The sequence below is a fragment of the Aedes aegypti genome, chromosome 1 (genome assembly GCF_002204515.2).
Source record: "Aedes aegypti strain LVP_AGWG chromosome 1, AaegL5.0 Primary Assembly, whole genome shotgun sequence".
Classification (NCBI taxonomy): Eukaryota; Metazoa; Arthropoda; class Insecta; order Diptera; family Culicidae; genus Aedes; species Aedes aegypti.
The window spans coordinates 178,849,105-178,873,372 of NC_035107.1; the positions used below are offsets into that span (position 1 = coordinate 178,849,105).

The following is a 24,268-nucleotide window of genomic DNA, read 5'->3' on the forward strand; positions in this document are numbered from 1 at the left end:
CCCGAGAAGATCTATCTCAATAATGTATTGACCATCTATATTCAAACATCGTACAATTTAAGGACTGCGACGAACTTTCAAAATTCAAACAATGATAACTTTGAAACCAATGCATCTATGGACTTCAGGTTTGTTCCGTTTAATAACCAACAGTCTTAAACATGTTCCAAGCATGTCGATAAAGCTTTTCATAGCATTCCCAGATAACCAGAAGTCGCATAACAATTCACGTAAAAATTCGTTAACTTGTGCGAATTACATCACACGTGAACATGATGAATAAAATCGTTTGATCGTATTGATCCCTTTACGATCCTTGTTTGGACCCGTGCCTTCGATTTTTCGTTGGACCCGTTAGCGAAAGCTAGCGGTGGTAATTCTTCTTGGACACCGTCTTGGAAAAAAAAACCTGTCACTAAACGTGGCAAGAATGGAAGTAAGGACGTTTATCCGGAATGCGAACTTTCTTCCAAGGGTGAAATACCTAGATAATGTTTTTTTTAGTATCATTCCAAACATTACATTCATTTTTTATATCTAGGTGTTCTGTGTTATCAGACAACACTATCATCTTAATTTGGTAAAACAAATTTAAGATTTTTTTATATTAAACTTTGGGAGGGATTATTAGAGTATGTTTAAAACTACAAATGAACTTTAACACTTCACTTTTTGCAAAAAAGTCACTAAGGTGAGCAAATACCTTTAAACTCTAATATGTGTTGCTTATCTTGACAGATAGGCCTATTTCGTCTGCGACTTACAGACTTCTTCAGTGTCGAGTGCTCGACTTGAAGAGAACATCGCATGGATCTATTATTTATACTAGAAAAAGTGTGTGGGTATGTTAGAACTAGATTCTACCTAATCGTATACAGGAGGTCATTTTTTAATTGTGTACCTAATCAAATGAAAGGATTGTCAAAACTACAAATTCCTGCTTGTTTCAATGTGTTTATGTATTGTGTGTGTGAAGGTTAGGTATAAGTCTAAACAGCCAAGAGTACCCATTTCCTTGATCTTTGTTTAGTAATTTATTGTGGTTTTGTTTGAAAATTTCTATGCTTTCCGCTACGTCAAGTTTCCAAGGATTTGAAATATGTCGTAAGAGTTTGATATTTTTTGTGTTAAGGAAATGTTGTTCATTGTAAATATGTTCTGCAACTTTTGATTTGAAATGGTGTACATGTCCTTTTTCTGTGTCTTTGTGTGCTTTAGTAACTTCTGCTACGTGTTCTTTAAAACGTGTATTGAGAGTCCGTTTTGTTTGTCCTATATAAATTTTATTGCAGTGGTCGCATGTAATTTGGTGAACGCCTGATTTATATAAACTGTCAATTGGGTCAAGATAAGCAACACATATTAGAGTTTAAAGGTATTTGCTCACCTTAGTGATTTGAGTATTATTTTTTTTTTTTGCAAAAAGTGAAGTGTTAAAGTTCATTTGTAGTTTTAAAATTTAAGATTTTATTAACATTTTGTTAACAACATATTACATTTCATTTGCCGTAGCAGTTCAGATTTTTTTTACAGGTGGGTTGATTTCACCTGCTTATAAGAGAAAAAAAACGCTTTGAATATACTTGACCTAATTTAACCTTAACATATATATGCATTAATCGTGGCAATAGAAGATTGTAACGATTTTTGCCTGAAATTATTAATTATTTTATTTGACATTTGTTCCAATGTTTCAACATTGGATATTGCCTCAGAATCATTCTCAAAATTTTATTTTGAATTCTCTGCAGAGCTTTCTTCCTGGTATTACAACAGCTAGTCCATATTGGTACAGCATACAACATGGCCTAAAAATTTGTTTGAATATCAAAAGCTTGTTCTTAAGACAAAGTTTTGATTTTCTTTTAATAAGGGGATAGCGACATTCTACATATTTACTACATTTGGCTTGAATGCCCTCAATGATTTTTGAAAGTTAAATTCTTATCTAGCATGAGCCCTAGATACTTAACTTCATCTTCTAATGCATTTATTGGAACCCCTCTCATCGTGACAACATGTCTAGTTGAAGGTTTCAAATAAAGAGCTTTGGGTTTATGTGGGAATATTATTAGTTGAGTTTTGGAAACATTAGGAGAAATCTTCCATTTTTGCAAGTATGAAGAAAAAATATCCAAACTTTTTTGCAATCGACTACAGATGACACGCAGGCTTCGTCCCTTGGCGGAGAGGCCTGTGTCATCCGCAAACAAAGATTTTTGACATCCCTGAGGTAACTCAGGAAAGTCAGATGTGAAAATATTGTATAATATTGGTCCCAAAATGCTGCCTTGATGAACACCATCTCTTACAGGAAGTCTTTCAGACCTGGAGTTCTGATAATTAACCTGAAGTGTACGCTTTGACAGATAACTTTGAATTATTCTAACAATGTATGTTGAAAAATTAAAGTTTTTTTAATTTTACGATTAAACCTTCATGCCAAACACTGTCGAATGCTTTTTCTATGTCTAGAAGAGCAAGACCAGTAGAGTAGCCTTCAGATTTGTTGGAACGGATCAAATTTGTTACACGTAAAAGTTGATGAGTGGTCGAATGTCCATGGCGGAATCCGAACTGTTCATTGGTAAAAATTGAATTTTCGTTGATGTGGGCCATCATTCTGTTCAAAATAACCTTTTCAAAAAGTTTACTGATGTAGGAAAGCAAACTGATTGGACGATAGCTAGAAGCTTCTGCAGGATTTTTGTCTGGTTTTAAAAATGGAACAACCTTAGCATTTTTCCATTTGTCAGGAAAATATGCTAATTGAAAACATTTGTTAAATATATCAACTAAAAATGATAAGCTACTTTCTGGAAGTTTCTTGATGAGGATGTAGAAAATTCCATCATCGCCAGGAGCTTTCATATTTTTGAATTTTTTAATAATAGTTCTCACTTCTTCCAAATCAGTCTCCCAGGCATTTTCGAAAACGTTCTCTTGATTGAGAATATTTTGGAACTCCGGAGTAACTTGATTTTCAATTGGACTAGTAAGTCCTAAATTAAAATTGTGCGCACTTTCAAACTGCATAGCAAGTTTTTGAGCTTTTTCGCAATTAGTTAGTAATAATTTGTTTTCCTCTTTCAATGCCGGTATTGGCTTCTGAGTTTTTTTTCAAGATTTTAGATAATTTCCAAAAGGGCTTAGAGCCAGGGTTCAATTGAGAAATTTTATTTTCAAAATTTTTGTTTCTTAATTGAGAAAAACGTTTTTTGATTTCTTTCTGCAAATCCTGCCATATAATTTTCATAGCAGGATCGCGAGTGCGTTGAAATTGCCTTCTCCTCACTTTTTTAAGACGGATCAAGAGTTTAAGATCATCGTCTATAATCACGGATTCAAATTTTACTTCACATTTTGGAATTGCAATGCTCCTGGCTTCAACAATGGAATTTGTTAAAGTTTCAAGAGCATTGTCAATATCAAGTTTAGTTTCTGAAGAAATGTTAACATCAAGATTAGAGTCAACATACGTTTCATATATATTCCAGTCGGCTCGTAAATAATTGAAAGTGGAGCTGATAGGATTGAGAATCGCTTCATGGGATATTTGAAATGTAACAGGGACATGATCAGAATCAAAATCAGCATGAGTAATTAATTGGCTACAAAGATGACTAGAGTCGGTTAAGACCAAATCAATCGTAGATGGATTTCTAGAAGAGGAAAAACATGTAGGGCTATCAGGGTATTTAATTGAGAAATATCCTGAAGAGCACTCATCAAATAAAATTCTGCCGTTGGAATTACTTTGAGAATTATTCCATGACCGATGTTTGGCATTAAAGTCACCAATGACAAAAAAATTTGACTTATTGCGAGTCAATTTTCGCAAGTCAGTTTGGAGCAAATTAACTTGCTGTCCAGAGCATTGAAAAGGCAAATAGGCAGCTATGAAAGTATATTTACCAGACTGTGTTTCAACAGAAACACCTAGTTTCAAAAACTTTAGTTTCAAATGACGAAAACAGTTGATGTTTTATACGCCTATGAATGATGATTGCAACTCCCCCACATGCCCCATCAAGTCGATCGTTACGATAAACAAAAAAGTTAGGATCTCTTTTGAGTTTAGATCCAGGTTTTAAATAAGTTTCGGTAATAATTGCTATATGCACGTTATTAATTGTAAGAAAATTAAACAGCTCGTCCTCTTTACCATTCAGAGAACGAGCATTCCAATTTAAAATATTAATTTTAACATTAAATTATTATTTGGATCCATTAGAAAAAACGTAATCCAATAACAATTTGACTTGTAAATTTTACACCAACTTGGACTGCTTCAGTCATAGTGGTGGCTTTGATTATTGCGTCAATTATTAGATTCAATTGTTCAGTTAGAAAATTAAAATCTGAGGCAGACATATCACTTGAAGTGGGTACATTTGATGATTTCCCATTAGAATTTTCGGTAGACGAAGAAACTGAGTAGGAGTTACCTGTGGCGGTAGGGTTTTTTCCATTTGATTTGAAACAAGTAGAATGGGTACTCATGGAACGAATAGGGGAAGAGTTCAAATTACCTGCTACGATATCGGCAAAGGATTTACCGTGGGTAGATACATTCGAAATTGAAAGATACGCACGGCTACCCGATGAATTAAATGAACTTGGTGGTATCTTCCTTCACTGGACAGACGTCCTTGACGTGAGAAGAACCTCCACAAATCATGCATTTAGGATCCATGCGACAATTTTTTGTACCATGACCCCACTTTTGGCACCGACGGCACTGAGTGGGGTTCTGGTAATTTCCTCCAGGTTTCTGGAAATGTTCCCATGTCACACGGACATCGAACATAATTCTTGCTTTTTCTAAAGCTTTAATATTATTTAGTTCTTTTTTGTTAAAGTGAACTAAATAATATTCTTGAGAAAGCCCTTTCCGAACAATGCCAGATTGGGTTCTCTTTTTCATAATGATTACTTGGACTGGGGAAAATCCAAGTATATCATTTATTCCATTTTTGATCTCTTCAGGTGATTTATAGTCACTTGAGAGACCTTTCAAGATAACTTTGAACAAACGTTCAGTTCAGTCTTCAAAAAATCCCACTCCAAGAGCTGCTGAGATCGAAAATCAACAGAGCAAGATTGATTCCGCGCGCATCTTTTGTAATAATCCAGGCATGCAATGAATCATGCCACGTGTATGAGATGATTGAATCCCAGGATTCAATCTTTGATCGATTGATGATCGGGTAAGCGAATCAAGCAAGCATTGATATTTTATTCCATATCGGTTGAACATTGTTGTCTGACAGGACACTCTTGGAATGTGTCTGAAAGATTTTATCATGCAGAGCTGTTTCCAGTGAACTGTTCCTGGAAACTAGCGAACATTTTTTGGTAACATTCTGACCTGACTTAATGACTCCTAATATAGACGTCTCTGTGAGCTCTTAAACAAAATGTGGATCAGGTGCTATCAAGAGTCATAAAATGAATTTCCGTTTAACCATGTCTGGATTGGATGAAATTCCGGCGTTAAAATGTTTGTCTAAATAAATTTCTCCAAGAGTGAAAACAACCACAAGTAGTCCCAATTTGCAGTGGTATGATACCATTTCTACTCTATCCTTAATTGCTGAATTTCATTGCCTTCCATACTAATTTGTCTCTGCTAGATAGCTTAGAAAGAAGGGGTTTTGAAGTTGTTGGATGCGCAGATGACGTAGTCATTATTGTACGAGGCAAATTTGACAGCGTTATTTCATCAAGGATGCAAATTGCTCTCAATCACACACTCTCCTGGTGTCAAAAAGAGAAACTAGGAATAAACCCTACAAAAACAACAATTGTACCTTTCACAAAAAGACGAAAGGTACAACTCCACCCTCTTTTCTTGAACCAAATACAATTAGTTTACTCAAATGAGGTCAAGTATCTTGGCATCACACTTGACGCAAAACTAAATTGGAACACCCATCTTCAAACAATCATAAATAAAGGTCTCAATTCACTCTGGGTTTGCTCAAAGACCTGTGGTAAAACATGGGGTCTAAAACCCAGTATGATCATGTGGATCTATAAAACAATCGTTCGGCCTAGAATAACCTATGCGTCCCTTGTTTGGTGGCCTAAGACAAAGGAAGCTACGGCTAGAGCTAAGCTGAACAAAATTCAACGTACTGCCTGTATTGCCATAACCGGTGCAGTTCGTAGTACCCCCTCGTTTGCCCTAGATGCTATACTCAATCTGCCCCGGCTGGATCAATTCATAAAGCTGGATGCTGAGAAAAGTGCTCTTCGGCTAAAACGATCAACAGTCCTACTGTCAGGGGACTTAACAGGTCACCTCAGTATATTAAACGAATTTTCGATAAATCCTATTGTTGAAAAATGTAGTGACTGGATGGAAAAAGTGGTAAACTATGACTCGCCATTCACGGTGGTCTTTCCTTCTCGTGAGGAATGGGAAGGAGGTGGACCCACCATTTCACCGGGATCTATTAAATTCTACACAGATGGTTCAAAAATGAATAATTTGACAGGGTCTGGAGTATACGGACCGAAAACCAAAATCTCTGTCTCTCTTGGACAGTGGCCTACAGTATTTCAAGCAGAAGTCTATGCAATCAAGGAATGTGCGCAGCTGTGTCTGAAAAGAAATTACAGACATGCCACCATCTGTATTTTCTCTGATAGTCAAGCAGCGCTTCAATCTTTGAAGGCTTTCACTTGCAACTCAAAACTTGTGTGGGAATGCATTCTTGCACTGAAATCCCTAGCTGAACGCAATCGAGTTAAACTATATTGGATCCCAGGACATACGGGTCTAGAGGGTACACGGTGTCTGTGTGGAGTAACTTTATTACAAAAAAATAGGTAAGTCTGAAATTTCGAACTAAAAACAATTAGACTTTGCTCTTTCAATTGCGACCAAAATCAAAATAATCGGTCGGGGGGTCCAGAACATTTTTTTTTTATTTTGTGTGAAGTATTCATCAATATGTGTTTTTGTACCGACGCACATTGCGTTGAACGTAGATACGGCACAAACTGCAAGATCAAACCATTTGGCTTGGAAGGTAAAGTTGTTCTTGCTCAAAAGAGCTGTAATAAGCATTAATAACATATGATATACGCATAATTGCAAGACTGTCTCAAACGTCATTTTAGTTATTCTCCACGAAAAACCTTGAAAATCGTACTTAAATTGGTCATAATGATGTAAGAAGTTATTAGGAAATATTTCTCGCAAAACTTATGATCTCGTCCTAAGGTGAAGATGCATCGATATCTAACCTCGAATTTTCAAGAGCTTGTTTGTAGATTTGTATCTTGAGAACCTGACAACCTTTTGCGTTGAACATTTTATTGATTAGTCGTAACCAGCGAGTGACCAGTGAGTTACTGGTTGTCTGCTTCTCTAGTCTTGTGCTTTGGAAAATTCGAGGTTTGGCTTCTATGTATATGCACCCTTAAAACCATTGATAACCGAGTGTGTAGCTCGTTGTTATTAAGCAGATAAACGGACCAAAATAAAAACTGTCACCGCTGGGAGACAGAGGAGGATCTTCTCTTCATCATAGCATTGTGAAATAAAGTGTAAATCCATTCGTTTGCTCAGTAATGACAAGCTATGGCTTTTAGGACGAGATCATAAATTATGCGAGATTTCTCTTGTTACTCGTAGATACAAAAGTGACTTATCCGCCTTTCAAACAACACAATTTCAGTTATTCGAATTAACTAGTAGAGGGCTTCGCATGTGATAAACCTTGCTATAAGGCATGTAATATACTTGCCCCATGGTGCTGAAAAATACGCTAATTTGGATGGTATTTGAGAAGTTTCAAATCTTATATTTTTTATGTTATTTTCTTAATGGCACAGTGCTTATGAAAAGATCACAAACTAACATCATGAGGCTAAAATGGGTTTGGGATTTTTGTACTTGTTTGCTGGGCTATAACCCCATATTAACCCGTCTATCGGCAGCTTAATTTTTTTCAAAATATTCAAATCACGATAACTTTTTTGTTTCTCAATATTTTTGAAAAAAAATTTCACAATTTCTCAAAAAACTCTCTTATTTTCTGAATCTGTATCGGTTTTGAGCATTGGTCATCTATATTCGGAGATATTCGAAAATTCCTTGGGGGACCGACGCATAGCCATAACTCTCGTAATCATCTCTGGCTACAGATTTTTTCTCATATTCGGTTATTCGCTTTACAAAACTATACTTTGATGAAAATCTAAGTGAAGAAATTAAACAAATCGGTGTAACTGTTTTTGAGCAATGAGCTTTTATGTTTTTGGTACCACTCTGGCCGTAACGAGATCTTGAAAACTTCTTAAAACATCATATTGAAATTTTATATGTGAAGTGTCGGTCCCCCAAGGAACACTGAAATATATTTAAAACCAGTTGACCAATGGTCAATACCGACATAGATTCCAAAAGTAGAAGAGTTTTTTGAGAAGTTGTGAAAACATTGTGGAAAAATATAGAGAAACAAAAAAGTTATCGCGATTCAAATATATTTTTGTGCTGAAAAAATGAAGCTGCCGGTAGAGGGGTTAAGCTAAATAATAGCAAACAAACTCATGAATATCTCTTCTGCTATCTGTCGAATTGAATTTCTCTCCTCAGCAAATTTCTTTATTATGGTTTGAAGAATGAGCTTTTACAATGGGATAATAAATTTGTACTTACATTACAGTACAAGCGTGTTTGGAACATACCTCAAAATTTCTTCATAGTTATTTCCATATAAACCTACATTGTCTTTGGGCCACCTTAAATCACCACCTAGAAAGCTGCGAATTTCACAGAACACTATTTTTATAGTGAGGATGGTAAGGAACATATGGGAGATTGGATTCTCAAACATTTTTTAATTTTGAACCGCCCTAATGTACATAAACACATAGATAGGCAAATTCAAACATATGTGCAAGTCTCTCGAAATCAAACAAAAAAAAAATTACTCTGGACCCCCCGACCGATTATTTTGGTTTTAGCAGCAAATGGACGCGAGAAACCTAGACTTTATTGTGGAGAAGTTTCAGACTTACCTATTTTTTTGTAATAAACTTGTTCTACGAAACACACCGTGGGTAACGAAATTGCCGATCAGCTAGCAAGGAATGGATCAACCAATATGTTCATTGGTCCAGAGCCATTCCTTGGCATTTCAAACTCTGCACTAAACACGGAATTGAACAACTGGTTGTTCGGTCAAATTCAATCAAATTGGAATACAGTTTCCAATGCGAATCAGTCCAAAAGGTTCGTAACAATAAACACGACACAAACACAAAAACTTATAGGTCTCAACAAAAGGGATCTCAGAACATACATCGGTCTAATAACTGGTCACTGCCCAAGCAGATACCACTTATACAAGATCGGTGTCGTCCAAAACACAAATTGCCGTTTCTGTGACGAGACGGACGAAACCTCACAACACCTTCTCTGCTCTTGCAGTGCACACATCCATCGTAGGTTCAAAATATTTGGCAAGCACTACTTACAGCCAGCTGATATTTGGAACGCATCCCCCAGGGAGGTGGTTAGCTTTATTAGGCTGATCACGCCAGATTGGGGGAACTACAACACTGCAACCTAGGACTTCTGCCCATCAATGGCAGATGGTTCAAAGTTCAGTCAAATGCGCAAAGTATTCCGGAGGCACATTTGCTACTGGAAAACATTGTGTACATAGAGTAATAGGGTATATCACAATAGTCCTAAAAAATGGACGCAGTGATCCCACACCCGACAGAAGAAGAAGAATTTGTCTCTTGTTCGGTAGTCAGGTTTTGTTTGTCCCAATCCCCTTTTCCAAACGAAGAGCATTTTACCTTCACTCGATTGCTTATGAGCGTAATGATAGAGATACAATCTTGGGTTTCAATCCTTGCATAAATCAAGCACGCTAAGATTGGAAAAATCAGGATTCGAAACGATCCCGCGCATTGAGATGATTTCAAAGCATGCTTGTTTGAATCTGGGAGCAGAAGAATGCTCTTAGAAGACTGGTTCAGTTTTGTCGTCATAAGTAAAAAACTTGTGCTTCTTCTCATCAAGATGTTTGAGAAGAAGTTCGCGAGTCTCCTTTCTTTGCGATTTGGAAGGAACCTTTGATTCCCCTAATGGAGTTCAAGATCCTGCCCTGCTAAATCCCCCAAATTCGGAACAACTGGCCACGATAGGCGGCACTCTTTGCTTCCTCACTTGAATCAAAGAGCCTGGGCAAGAGGCTGCTTCGATTTGGTGTTCGGAAAATTTGTCTAGAGCATCAAACTGATTGCTCATTTCGATACAATTATTCATTTCACTCTTGGAAGAAAGTTCGCATTCCGGAGAAACGTCCTTTCTTCCATTCTTGCCACGTTTAGTGACAGTTTTAATTCCCACTTTTTTGGAAGGAAGTTGTGAATTCAGAGATTCACCCTTCCTTTTGTTTGTTGTTGACACCATGTTAAGTTAATAAACGGAAGAAGACGTGACCACCTGAGAGGTTTTTTTTCCCAAGACGGTGTCCAAGAAGGATTACCACCGCTAGCTTTCGCCAACGGGTCCAACGAAAAATCGATGGCACGGGTCCAAACAAGGATAGTAAAGGGATCAATAGTAGAAAAAATAGTACTGAAAAGTACTGTTTTTGTAGCACTGAAAAGTACTGTTTTATTGCTTTAGGTAGTTTTTGAGAAAACTTCCAAGAGCAGAGAGAATTCGTGTACGCACAGCACGAAGGTACGATGCGCACTGATTCTGTCGTTCATTAATTTACGCTTCTACCCTATCAAATTAGTATTGCGTTTGCCGATAAAAGCTTTCTTACTCGGTATTCCCCCTAACTCGATGAAATGCGCGGCCCCTTCAATCTAGCATACTTTGGTCCCTTTTTAAGTCAGAGGTATCGATTAACTCGACGTTTCCCTACTCGATGCGATCAACAACATTCAATTAAAGGGCTCTATAAATTTTGATACAGAGTGCTCGTTTGATTTTGGCAGCAGTCCAAAATAAACATGTTGCCAAATCAAACCGTATTAAAATTAAACAATTGTTTTTATTTAGAATTTTATCAAAGTAATAATGACCACGGATTAAATTTAACTTTTTTAAACATGGTAACCCTTAAAGAGACCCAAAGAAACACTTGGAAACTGACCTATGATACATTTTTTGTATGGACATTTCAGTAGTATCAAAAGATAATTTAGTTGCATTGAGTAATGAATAACGCTCAACTAATCATAATATATCTGTAGATTCATATACAAATAATTTTCAACAGTTTTCGGCTCTTTCAGTCTAGTTAAGCAGCTAAAACGCCTCTTTCATTTACATTTCGGTGTAAATTTCACCTTCGTGTTCCGATTCCGGGGTATCCGGAAGTGGCCAAAACCTCATATTGGCTTGTGGCATTATAGCTATGATGTTCAGGATGAAAATCATGAATTTTGAGCCGTCGCACGATAGGGGGAATAAGTAAAAATAAGTGTCCATTTAGGGCCCTGTCTAAACCGATTCCGGGGTATCTGGATGTGGCTAGAACCTTATATTGGTCCATGGAATCATAGCTATGTGGCCAGAACCTCCTATTAGACCATGGCATTATGATGTTCAGCATGAAAAATTAAGAACTTTGAGCCGTCTCACGATATGAGTGAGTAGGATTACAAAAGTGTTCCTCTGAGGCCCCGCCAGAACTGATTTTGGGGTATCCGGATATGGCCAGAACCTCATATTGGTCCTTGGCATTATATCTATGATATTCTGGATAAAAAGTCATGAACTTTGAGCCTTCACACGGTACTATTCTTTAAGTTTCAGAAAATTTCCTCCTTGGGTACATTCAAGAACCGATGCCAGGTGACCGGGTATACGAAATGAGAAAATAATGTTATTCGACTTTCTGGCAGCTTTTCTCTAATAGAAAGTACACAATGAATATTTTTCTTACCGCTTATCTTGGAAATTCTTCGTGAACCATCACTTCCGGAACGAATATACCCGATTTGAATCCGAAATAACTCCGGAACCAAGTGTCCAATCTCATTTCTTCCGGAACACAATAAATCTTGAAAAGTATGCGGTTTGTCTGAGACCAAAAGATCCAAAATCGGTCTATGACTAGCCAAGTGATGATTTTTTAAAGTTCATTTTTTATGAAAAGTCAGACGTTGGGGATTTGAGAGTTAATAGCAGCGCATAAATGATAGGTATCTTCTGATATACAAAAGGAATCTCTTATGCATTCTGTTACAAAGTTTAAAAACGTCTATATGGTTGCAAATATTCGTAAAAGCGACCGAGCCACTGACGCAGGTACCGATAGTATCTTCACATAAAACGAATAGTGATCCGATCGAGCGGTGCAAATTGATGCACAGAATCGGATCACGAAACGATAATGAACAGCCTGCTGGCAATGAAGACTGGATCACCAGTTAACACAAGTAGACTGCAATGAACAACGTGCCAGTCGAACGATGCTGACTCTCGCGCAATGTTCATTTCAACGTTCTCTTTGCCATGTCGTCTTTCGCCTGAGATGGTGAACTCGGTTGCCTCTCCAAGTGCAACAATCGATTAGGTAAAAAATTCAGATTGAGTGTGCATTGAGGCGAGAGAAAACATCCTTGATGATATGATGTCAAATCTGATACCTTTAGAATTCTTTTTGAATGGGTTACAATAATTAATGGATATATTTTCGGTTATGCAATGCAAATTTTCAGAAATATTTGTTTTGCTCACGTTTTTTGCATGGTGTTCATTTTACTTTTTATTTACCCCAACAGTACCCCAATACTTTTTATTTACCCCCCCATTTTACTTTTCATTTTACCTCCAACAGCTGTTCATTTTACCCACATAGTGCAGGTAAAATTAACATTTGCATAATTTTTTGCTTGCGATAAAAATATGTGAAAATTTAGCTATTTTAGTCTGAATTCGTGTCGCTGCTATAGATAACATCCATATATTTGATGGGGCCCAGATAGCCGTAGCGGTAAACGCGCAGCTATTCAGCATGACCATGCTGAGGGTCGTGGGTTCGAATCCCGCTGGTCGAGGATCTTTTCGGGTTGGAAATTTTCTCGATTCCCAGGGCTAGAGTATCTTCGTACCTGCCACACGATATACGCATGCAAAAATGGTCAATCGGCAAAGAAAGCTCTCAGTTAATAACTGTGGAAGTGCTCGTAAGAACACTAATCTGAGAAGCAGGCTTTGTCCCAGTTGGGACGTAACACCAGAAAGAAGAAGATATTTGATGTTGTGCGATAGAGCTCTCCAAATTGCTCGTTTTTCTATCAGAAACAAGATGATATCCTCAAGATGTTCATTTTACCACCCCTTCCCCTACTAATAAAAAAAAATCAAAAAAAAAAGAAGCTCCCAGGCACTGCAGAAAATAGTTGTTTTTGAGAATACATCTCAAAATTCGCGATCATTTACCAAATAGTTTGATTTTGATATAAATTTAAATTGATGTCCTCCCCACAGATGTGGATCAGTGGGAGGGGAGGATCCTTATTATGGATCAACTCGCCTCATATTATGGATCAAAGCACTAAAACAGCAATAAATTTATCTGCGAGGTAAACGAATGGTGTGCTAGTGAAAGCATAGGGGAAGGGGTGGTAAAATGAACACCTTAAGGATATCATCTTGATTCTGCTAGAAAAACGAGGCATTTTTATAGTTCTTACGCACAACATCAAAAATAGGGATGTTACTTATAGCAGAGACACGAATTCAGACTAAAAGCTAAATTATCACATATTTTTACCGCTAGCAAAAAAGGATGCAGATGTTCCTTTTACCTGAACTATGTGGGTAAAATGAACAGCTGTGGGTGGTAAAACAAACATCATGCAAAAAACGTGAGCAAAACTAATATTTTTGAAAAAAGAAATCTAATGGTATTAAATTTGACATCATATCATAATAATATTCAGGGCCAGATTTACAAATGGCCCCGGGGCCATTGTTTTGTGGGGACCCTTTTCTCAGAAAAAAATGATACTTTAGAATAGACTAGATACTTTTAATGTTCTTTGCAAGGGTTAATTTATCAAAGTTAAACTATGTTATAAAGTTCAAAACATGTTTTAAATCCCTAATGAACGTAAACTAATTTTAAATTTAAATATTTTTTTCTCTAATATGTTATTTTTTTTGATTTTATGTTTTTGCAGACTAAATTCATTTTTTTGGGATTATTCGTCAACAACAAAATTGATTCCCTTTTTTGGTACCTTAATTCATGCTCATTCTATTCATGTTTTAATATTCAAGATTTTGAACATACAGAATTATTTATTAGTTTTGAGTCGAAGAAATTAGTGTAGGGCTAGGAGCAGGCCTTTTTCTATAAACTAGGTCTCTACTTTCAAAGGAAGGTCTCTATTTTAGTCACAATGGTCTCTAAAGTTTTTTTTTTCTTGACGAAAAACTTCAATAAATCTTCTAGCGATTTGTCCAGAGACTTCATCTAGAATACTTCCAGAGACTCATACAGAGATCTCTTTCGAAATTCATCTAGAGATTTCTCTACCAATTTTTCCAGCGATTTTTCGAAAGATGCTTAGAAGAGTTTCTCCAGGAAATCCTTGAGCCCTCCAACGAAACAAACTGCAGTTAATTCCTTAGGGATAAGCACGACGTTTTTTCAAAGACTATACAAGTAGTTCCTCTAGATAGTCTTTGATTTTTTACTAATCCTTCAAACGAATTCTGCTATTGTTATTATATGAGATCTTACAATGAATTTTTGAATATATTCGAAACGTAAATCTGGGAGGATATAAAAAAAACGATGGAAGAATCACCGGATACAATCCAGGAGAACTTGGGACTTCCTTAAACAATATCTAAAAAACTCTTTGGAGAAATTTCTGAACGAATCTCTTAGGTAATTTATATGGTCGGCCCTTAGAAAAATCCAGGTTATATTTTTGAGATATACGAAACAAAATTCTTGTAGGAATTCCTTAGGAGAATTCTAGAAGGAATCATAGAGAAAATAATGACCAAAAAATGTAGGGGAGGGGGTGGTAAAATGAACACTTTAAGGAAATCATCTTATTTCTGATAGAAAAATGAGGAATTTGTGTAGTTTTATCGCACAACATTAGAAATAAGGATGTAATCTATAGCAGCGACATGGATTCAGACTAAAATAGCTAACTTTTCACATATTTTCATCGCTATCAAAAGCGATGCAAATGTTCATTTTAACTGCACTATGTGGGTAAAATGAACAGCAGTTGGTGGTAAAATGAACACCACGCAAAAGACGTGAGCAAAACAAATATTTCTGAAAATTTTCATTGCCCCACCGAAAATACATCCATTAATGATTGTAACCCATTCAAAAAGAATTATAAAGGTATCAGATTTGACATCTTTTTTTTTTGTCGGTAGCGATAGGGGTAGTACTGGCACTCTTAATCTGCCCTAAGCTCCTTCCCAGCATTTGCTTTTATAAGCCTCTATTGCGTTCATCACACAGACGTTCCTAAGCAATGTTGCTCAAATGGTCACTGTGTACGCTAGCAGCAATCAGCCCTTGCCGTAGTTTTGCAGTCTAGTAGTTCAGACTACTATCCAACTATGATAAGGCCTGAAATGCTACTAGAGTGGTTAAAGTGAAGAACGAAATAGTTTTATCAAAAGGTCCTCATTCCCCATTTCATTTCATCACTCACTATCGTCACTTTTATTTTTGACACTATCACGTATATCACCGATTATCACTCATCAACTTTCGTAATACACTTCAGATATACTTTCTATTATATCACTTTTCACATCACATCATTTTCATATAAATCTGTTAGCATTACCATCTGTTAGCATTACTAAGTAAATAAAAGATATTCAATTTAAATGTATCATTATTTTTGTTGTTGCAGAGTCATTACTATTCAAACTACGATTTAGCACTATGATCAAGAAAGTTACATTAAACAAAATCACTTCGATCCATTCTTTTGCACTCGCTGTCATTAACACTTTTATCATGCACGTTTAAAGAACTAGGCAATTAAGTTTATATTCAGAAAAATGATTGCACAATGTATTATGGCCATTATTAAATTAGTAGAGTTCACATCATTATTATTATATTTTTAACAAAACTATCAGAATCACTTCCACCTTAATTTTCAAATTTTCATCACTATAGATTTAATTATAAAATCACTATTAGCACCTTCACAATCACTAAATTTAATAACGACGTATGTAACGCACAGTTCCACCAAACACCCATTCTTATGTTGCATTATAAAACGATTGATCACACGTTGGCTTCGAAACTTAACCACCATTGCTGATTAGTACAAAGGATGCCACAGCTCGTGTAAACGAATTGAAACATCAAACAACCAGCACTGGTTTATAAGTAACTAATGAGCCCTGGCGGTCCCTCCGTTCGAAGAGGACCTGATAATATGCCGAAACATATTAACAGATCCTCCACCTGAATGCAGCCGTTTCATGATAAATCATGAACCGTTGGAGGTGTGCCAAAGTATTGGGAAGGTGATATGTTTCACAGACGGGTATTATTATGGTGCACCTTCTACTTTGGCACCGTCAAACCCTGTGATCGTGGCCAGGGATAAAGGTATCAGATTTGACATCATATCATAACGATATTCACCTCCCTGAAAAACCTCAAGCCTTCCGAGCTTAAAGTTACGTCAGTTCTAATTTTCAAACGTGGTTTTCTAAAATCTTAGTTTTCGTTGATATTTTCACTTCAATTAACCTCCGTATCAACTCGAACACTCAGATTTATGCTCTAAATCGTCCGTGCGTGATAAAAATTTATCGAAATTTGTTTTTTCTTGGTAAAAGGAACGGTGTTCATTTTACCACCCCTGTTCATTTTACCACCACTTCCCCTATTCTGTAATACGGAGCAGTTTTCATTATGTAACGATAAATTACAAAACAAAAAGGAAAGGCTTGGCCTGATTCTATGATGAAGAATTAAACTACAGTCAATCCTCCATGAGTCGATATTAAAGGAACCATCGACTCATGGAAATATCGAGTCATGGAACAGCTATTCTTTGGAAAGCTGTTTGAAGGGACCATCATAGTAACCATGATTTTATGTTTTTAGAATGGTTCTATGAGTCGATATCGAGTAATGGAACATCGACTCACTGTTTTATTCCTATTAGGTTACGTTTTATTATTCTGTTTGGTTAATTTTCGGTATCTTTCTGGTTCCTGTCTGGTCTCTTTTTTCAAGCTAGAGGTTTCTAAAGTTTTCACAGCACTTAAACATTACCAGCCCTGCAGTGTGATCGAAATTAATTTTCAAAATAAATATTAAAATAATTAAGTCTTATTGCTTGATCTGCAGAAATATAAAAACCTATTATTTGATCTGCAGATATATATAACTTGAACTTAGTCTTAAGCTTCGATGAGAAAGCTTTCGTTACAGTTGGAAAAGTCAGGCCAGAAAATCGTTAGGAACTTAAGCAAAAGGATGACACTCTACTTGTTTATCCATATCGTTTTTGAATGTTTCCTAATCTTCTTAGCAGTGTTGTGAAAAACTCAATTTCTCACAACTCGCGCTTGAGATTTATCATGCGTGAGTTGTCAATCATGCAACTCAGCAGTCAAAAAATCATGGATGAGTTGGCTCACCTTTTTGGCTCATTGTCTCGTATTTCCACAGTTTACCCACACAAGGCAATAATTTCTTGTTAGTCTGGTAAAATTATAGTAATCCCTTTTAACGTAAACAACAACATTCGGGTTTCACAAGTTTTTGCCGGGTTTTGCGACTAAATCATTTTTTACGGTTTGAGTTGATTGAGTTGATTTTGCATCAAAATCTCAAGCGTGAGATTTGCGAAGCAGATCTCTAATGAGTTTGCTCTCACGGGAGAGCGTATTAATTGAGATTTTGAGTGTGAGTCTATCAACACTGCTTCTTAGTTTTAGTGAAGTCAACAAAATCACATTCTGCATGTTCTCATATTTTGTTTTAATAATTTTATGTGAGTTTATTTGCATACATTTCGCCCGTTATTCCGGGTTTTTTAAAAGAAGTTGAATCTTTCAAATCATATGATACGATTCCAAAAAGTATGTACTGTGGCATTGAATCTTATTATGCGTAAAAATTTAACTATAAATATGTTTGTCGGAATTTGTGGGGCCCGGGGGCCATGGCCCCCTCGGAATCGACTTATCTTTGATTCATAACTGTGGTATAGTTTTCAATGCCCCACAGTTATGAATCAACTCTTCTGGGAATACGGCTGACATTTTATTTCCTACAGACGGAAAAAAATATGTTTAAGCATGTTATAAACGATTGTGATGCTGTACACTTTTTTTTGGATCACGAAGGTAAAATGTGTTCTGCGTAATTGCAATACTATTTGATGAGATATTCCTGTTTTAATCCACATCTGTGTGCTATCCATAACTGTGGGGTGACTCTACTAGACTTGGTCAACTCTGATATAACTTTGACTATTTAATCTTCTGTTCTTTGTGAAAATTTTGAATTGCCCATTGCACGGTGACGACATCAGAAAATCGCTCTCTTCCCCTTTTCCGGGAAATCTGAAAACAATGGTGCCAGTACCTGTCAAAGGGTTCATTCACAAATTTCATAACGCTGTTGGGGGTGGGTGGGTATTTTAAAAATGTTACAGTTCACACAAAATTCGAAAAATATTTATACAAAATGCATTACGAGGGGGTGGGTGGGTGCCAAAAATGGTAATATTCAGCGTTATGAAATTTGTGAATGAACCCTAATATTTCCGCCTTTTGTCTTACTCACGGTTTTGAACGTGGTCTGTATGGTTGCGATTTTAAACTGTTAGAAAAATAAAACTCAGTTCGTTTACATTTCTCAGTTACGCCGTTATTCCAGTATTATAATGCATTTTTCTATAACTATGCTATTCCACCATCATGGATGTAGTAAAACGAAGCTAACAGAAGAACGCAACAAGTTCATAAAGGCAAATTCAAAAAGGCGAAAGCTCTATGCCATAAGCCATGAAGCAAACACGTAGTTATAGGCAAACAGCAGGGAACAAACAGTCCTATTTGTACGTAGCTAACCAACTATATTCAAGGCTACTGCTGTCAAACCATTACATGGAACGGAATCTCCTTTACTATGTCTTGTCTCTTAACTGCAGCTAATCTTGTAAACGGAAAGGAATAGTGTACAAAAACAGGTTTCGAAATCCTTAACATTTTACCCAAATACGAATGAAAATGACGACTCATGTATTATGATTTGCACATTTGTACCAAGCGTGTAACTTCTAATCTTAATACTATACTTACCAAATAGGCACAGCAGAAATTTGAGCGTCGTCAGCGAAATAAACTTATAGAACTCAATATCATCTCGGAGGGCATTGTCCGCGTCCGGTCCTTCCATTCCGGAGCCCCCCGTCAGAAAATCCGTAGCAGCTGCGGTCGCCGCATTCAAAGTGGCATTTAGGGTTGCATTGACCAGCGATTCCGGTTCCCCTACAGCTGCTGTCGAACTGGCCGTTGATGGAACGGAGACTACGGTGGCCGTTGGGGACGAATTTGGCAGTCCCATGCTAATCTTGAGGATTTCATCAATGATGAACAGACTTGGGACGCGCATTATGACGTCCACCAGCCCAAGGACTTTGGTACGAACCACCGACATTCTGATTCAGACTTTCGAATCCTTGAGCTTGAGAAAACCTTCCGGAAGAATCGAGCCTCCTACCTGTCGCGTCAATCTTCAGGGCCACGACACTGATTTTATTCTCTTCACTGCTGCTGCACTTCCCTTTCCTCTTTCTCTTCCCGTGTCAAAAAATGATGAGAGAGGACTTCTTATATTTTTCTTTCGGCCAGTGGATAAGAAAAAATAACTTTCACATTTGCTGCATCTCTGTGGCCATTATTCGCACAGCCACTTCCGAAAGGCTTCCCGCAAGCCTAGCGGGCACTTCTTTCTGCTCAATAACCAATTTCGAGTGCCGCACTACCCTATCTACCGTACTGAGATGAAAATTTTCCTTTTGAACCAAAGTTTTCACTTTTCTTGTAATTGTTGCCCCGTCGCGTAAAAAGTTCGAAATCGGACTGAGAAGCAAAAATGTAGAACGAAGATTTTGACGTTCGGAGTTTGATGGTGTGCGTGTGGTTGGCGTCGTCAGATGATTGGTTGGTGATGTCTAATGAATCTATAAAATCCGGAACTATAATCTATAAATCATTGTAGTGCACCCTGAACAAATTTCACTCATGCTCAATAGGGTCCTAAAGCCCTATCCTAATTTTAGTGCCAAACGCTTAAGTTTAGGTCAAAAACATATGTTTACTCAATTTTTTAATGTTTTCCGATAGTTTAAGTCCAAAAAACATTTTTTAATTTTTTTTTTAATTTGTTCACACCTCCTGGTTTAAACTCAAATTTTGGGTGTGTTTTGTTTTCCGTGTCCCTTCCGAAATGTCAGAAAGGAACAACCCCGGTGTTAAAAAGTTGAACCCCTGTGGTATTTTTGTCGACTAAGCGAACGTCAAACATGATCTCAAGTGTCAAGGTTCATTTATGGATCGAATTTTCAAATTAAAGTTTCAATATGATATATCCGTTATTTGAGCGGGAAAAAATGCTAAAATAGTAACAGTAACATGCTCTTCCGTATTATTAAATGGAAACAAGATTTCATTAAATATTTTAGGACCCTATTTGGATTTAAGAGTTCGGTATCGTAATTTCAAACGAAATTGATCATTTTCCTCCTTTTTTTTCACGTTTTTTTCTGATATATTTTTTATTCGTCATCAAACGTCAACATCCCACCGCAAAATCGCTAGTGTTTGGAGGGGATTTTAACCTCCAAATTGCCAAATAACCTCCAAACCATCACCTCCAAGTTAGTTCTAATACACTCCGTTTTATGTAATATGGTGGCGCGTCGATCGTCGCAAGTTTATCGTTAAACAGTCAGTTATAGCCTGATTTGCTACTGGAAAGGAATCGCTAAAGAAATTTCTCGTCGATTCCTTGCAGAAATTTTCTACATCGACTCCCATTTGAACTGACAGTTCTTTTTAACTGCATATTGCGGCGCTCATTTTAAATCCACATCCAGCGGCAGCGGTAGCGCGCAGAAGATATGCGCGCAATTCAATCGCAACGTCAAAATTCAAGTAGGCTTGGATTTTTTCATTCTTCAAGGACGCAAATGTTTCAAGTTTACTAAATCTGAAACATTTGGTGATTTTCATTATCACTGCGACGGTATATCGACATTTTCAGATAATCGCATTACGTGGATTTATCTTGCAGAGAATACTGCGATCAGAAAAAAGCGCATTCTTGAGCGATTCCTTGCAGAAATTTCCCAGGCCTTTTCATGTGACAGGTCCGTCTATGCATTTGTTTACATCGGTGGAGGACGGTGCTAACACTGGACTGTCATCTCCATAGAAGAACTGTCAAAGTGCTTACCGATCAGCTGTTTTAAACGTCTTGTGAATAGGCGTATCAGGCTTATGTTGATAATGTCAAACATCTAAATAGGGTCCTAAAATGTTGAATGGAATCTTGTTTTTATTTAATAACACGAAAGAGCATGTAACCACAGACAAACAGACGTCACACTCTCATCATTGGCCACCGTTTTAACGGTCGGTTCAAAAATATGGTACGTATGGCCGATTCACCACCCGCAGCGCTCGCATCGTTTTTGTTCGTGTTTGACGTTTGCACACTACCGCCATCTGTTGGCCTATCGGCCAAACACACCGATTTTAGCATTGGGCGTACATGTCCTCGTGACTATGATTTTGATCGACATTTGTTCTAAGTGTTACGTATGTTTGTCTGTGATGTAACTGTAACTACTTTAGCAATTTTTCCCGCTCAAATAACCCATTAAAGGGTATAAGGCAATCCATGAGACAGATGCGATCAGCTGGTTTTTTGTTTATCATGAGTTTTTTACGTTTCACGATCGGAGTGACCGTCCGATTACAAAGGAAAATGTTAAGCTCTGGTAACACTCGCATGCTTTGTTTACCCTTCTGTTTCGGTTGCATGCACACTTCTAGCTGTCAGTCCTATCGCGGAAAGTCCTCATGGATAGCCTTATTCGCAAACTACCGTGCACTGCTTGTTACTGTACTGAATAGGGTCCTAAAGTCCTGTCCCAATTTTAGTGCCAAACGCTTAAGTTTAGGCGAAAAACACATGTTTACTCAATTTTTTAATGTTTTCCGTTTGATTAAGCCCAAAAAACAGTTTTTTTTATTTTTTTAGATTTTGTCACACCCTTTGGCTTAAACTCAAATTTTGGGTGTATTTTGCTTTCCGTGTCCCTTCCGAAATGTCAGATAGGAACAACCCCAGTGATAAAATTATAACCCCTGTGGTGTTTTTGTCGACTAAGCGAACGTCAAACATGATCAAAAGTGTCAAGGTTCATTTATGAACCTTATTTTTAAATTAAAGTTTAAATATGATAAAGCCATTATTTTAGCCGGAAAAATTGCTAACGTAGTTACAGTAACATGCTCTTTCGTGTTATTAAATAAAAACAAGATTTCATTCAACATTTTAGCATTTTAGGACCCTATTGAACGCGAGCCAAAAGTGAATGGATCCCGAGCCAAATTCACACGAGAACGCAGTAGTAATAGAGGTAATAAACTATAGAGGAAGAATGTCGCTGGCGTCGCTGCAGGAACATCTTTTGCTGGCGGAGATAGGAGGGGCTATAAATGTCAACGCGAAAAAGTATGCAGTTTGACACTTATGTACCCGACATGTTTCTGAGCGAGAACAAAGGGAGCAGCAGCGACATTCGTCCTCTATAGTTTTCTATCTCTATTGCAGTAGTCAATGAACCTGCGACCAAAGCTTGCCGTTCAGTTGGCAATGGATCAATAAAATAGCCAAAATGGCCGCTATGGAAAGCATAGATAGCGCCACCGTAGCTTTGTGTTTTTGACAGAACAGCAATGCTGTCACAATGTTAAATCCCATATATTCTCGATATTATGCATATCAAAAACATAGTCAGAGGTGAATGAACCTATGCAGGTTTAAAACCTCTTAAATAAAACAAAAAATATCAAAAACATAGCTTTGGCATAGATTTTTGTCAATAATCAGTCATCATTTATTGGGTGCAATTTTAAGCTCGCACGGGTTCGTAATTTTGAACTGATCAATGTTCAAGCACAGATAAACAGACGTATCACTTAGAACAAATGTCGATCAAAATCATAGTCACGAGGACATGTACGCCCAATGCTAAAATCGGTGTGTTTGGCCGATAGGCCAACAGATGGTGGTAGTGTGCAAACGTCAAACACGAACAAAAACGATGCGAGCGCTGCGGGTGGTGAATCGGCCATGTACCATATTTTTGAACCGACCGTTAAAAAGGTGGTCGATGGCCAATGATAAGAGCACAGGTAACACTTAGAACATATTATTATGAAAATTTATTGGCTTTTTTCGGTGAATAACAATACCTATACTCAGAGTGGAAGGGAGTAACGAAAGTAATGAAATGATAAGATGGATAGAATCGCAAGCGAGCGACGAGAGAAATGAATAGAAGTTGAAAATTTGTTTTAACAGAGGGCCATATGTGTGAACAACACAATCGAAACGACAAATCGTTGCCTAACGTCCTGGTCTTGAACGGCTAGATGTTGTAGTGTTGGTCACTACTAACACTAGACAGGCAAAAATTTGTCGCCTCGACCTGTTAACTATATTGTTCGGCGTATGTAACAGTTCTATCGATCGTTGGCATATCGAACTGTTACATACGCCGAACAATATAGTTAACAGGTCGAGGCGACAAATTTTTGCCTGTCTAGTGTTAGTAGTGACCAACACTACAACATCTAGCCGTTCAAGACCAGGACGTTAGGCAACGATTTGTCGTTTCGATTGTGTTGTTCACACATATGGCCCTCTGTTAAAACAAATTTTCAACTTCTATTCATTTCTCTCGTCGCTCGCTTGCGATTCTATCCATCTTATCATTTCATTACTTTCGTTACTCCCTTCCACTCTGAGTATAGGTATTGTTATTCACCGAAAAAAGCCAATAAATTTTCATAATAATAAAGTCATGCGGTGATTAAACCTTATAAATGTAGAATACAATTGGCAAAGAAATCTAACTTCAGTTCGAATGATCACTTGGGCAAATTAGGGGTATGCGATATTAGACGCGAAAAAATCCAATAAGTAACGTCAATTTCGTATCA

General features: G+C 37.2%; 1 protein-coding gene across 4 annotated transcripts in view; it reads right to left on the bottom strand.

Moving 5' to 3' along the window:
* LOC5568155 (protein TRC8 homolog) overlaps positions 1-20,138 on the bottom strand; it is a 72,375-nt gene extending 52,237 nt beyond the window's left edge. For 3 of the 4 annotated variants that reach the window (XM_021854418.1, XM_021854401.1, XM_021854410.1), the window contains exon 1: positions 19,331-20,138. In XM_021854418.1, coding sequence (XP_021710110.1) covers positions 19,331-19,688 — 358 coding nt within the window. In that variant the 5' untranslated portion in view covers positions 19,689-20,138. The remainder of the gene's footprint in view (positions 1-19,330) is intronic. The other variant, XM_001657848.2, reaches the window with a different exon arrangement.
* Positions 20,139-24,268: the final 4,130 nt, after the last annotated feature.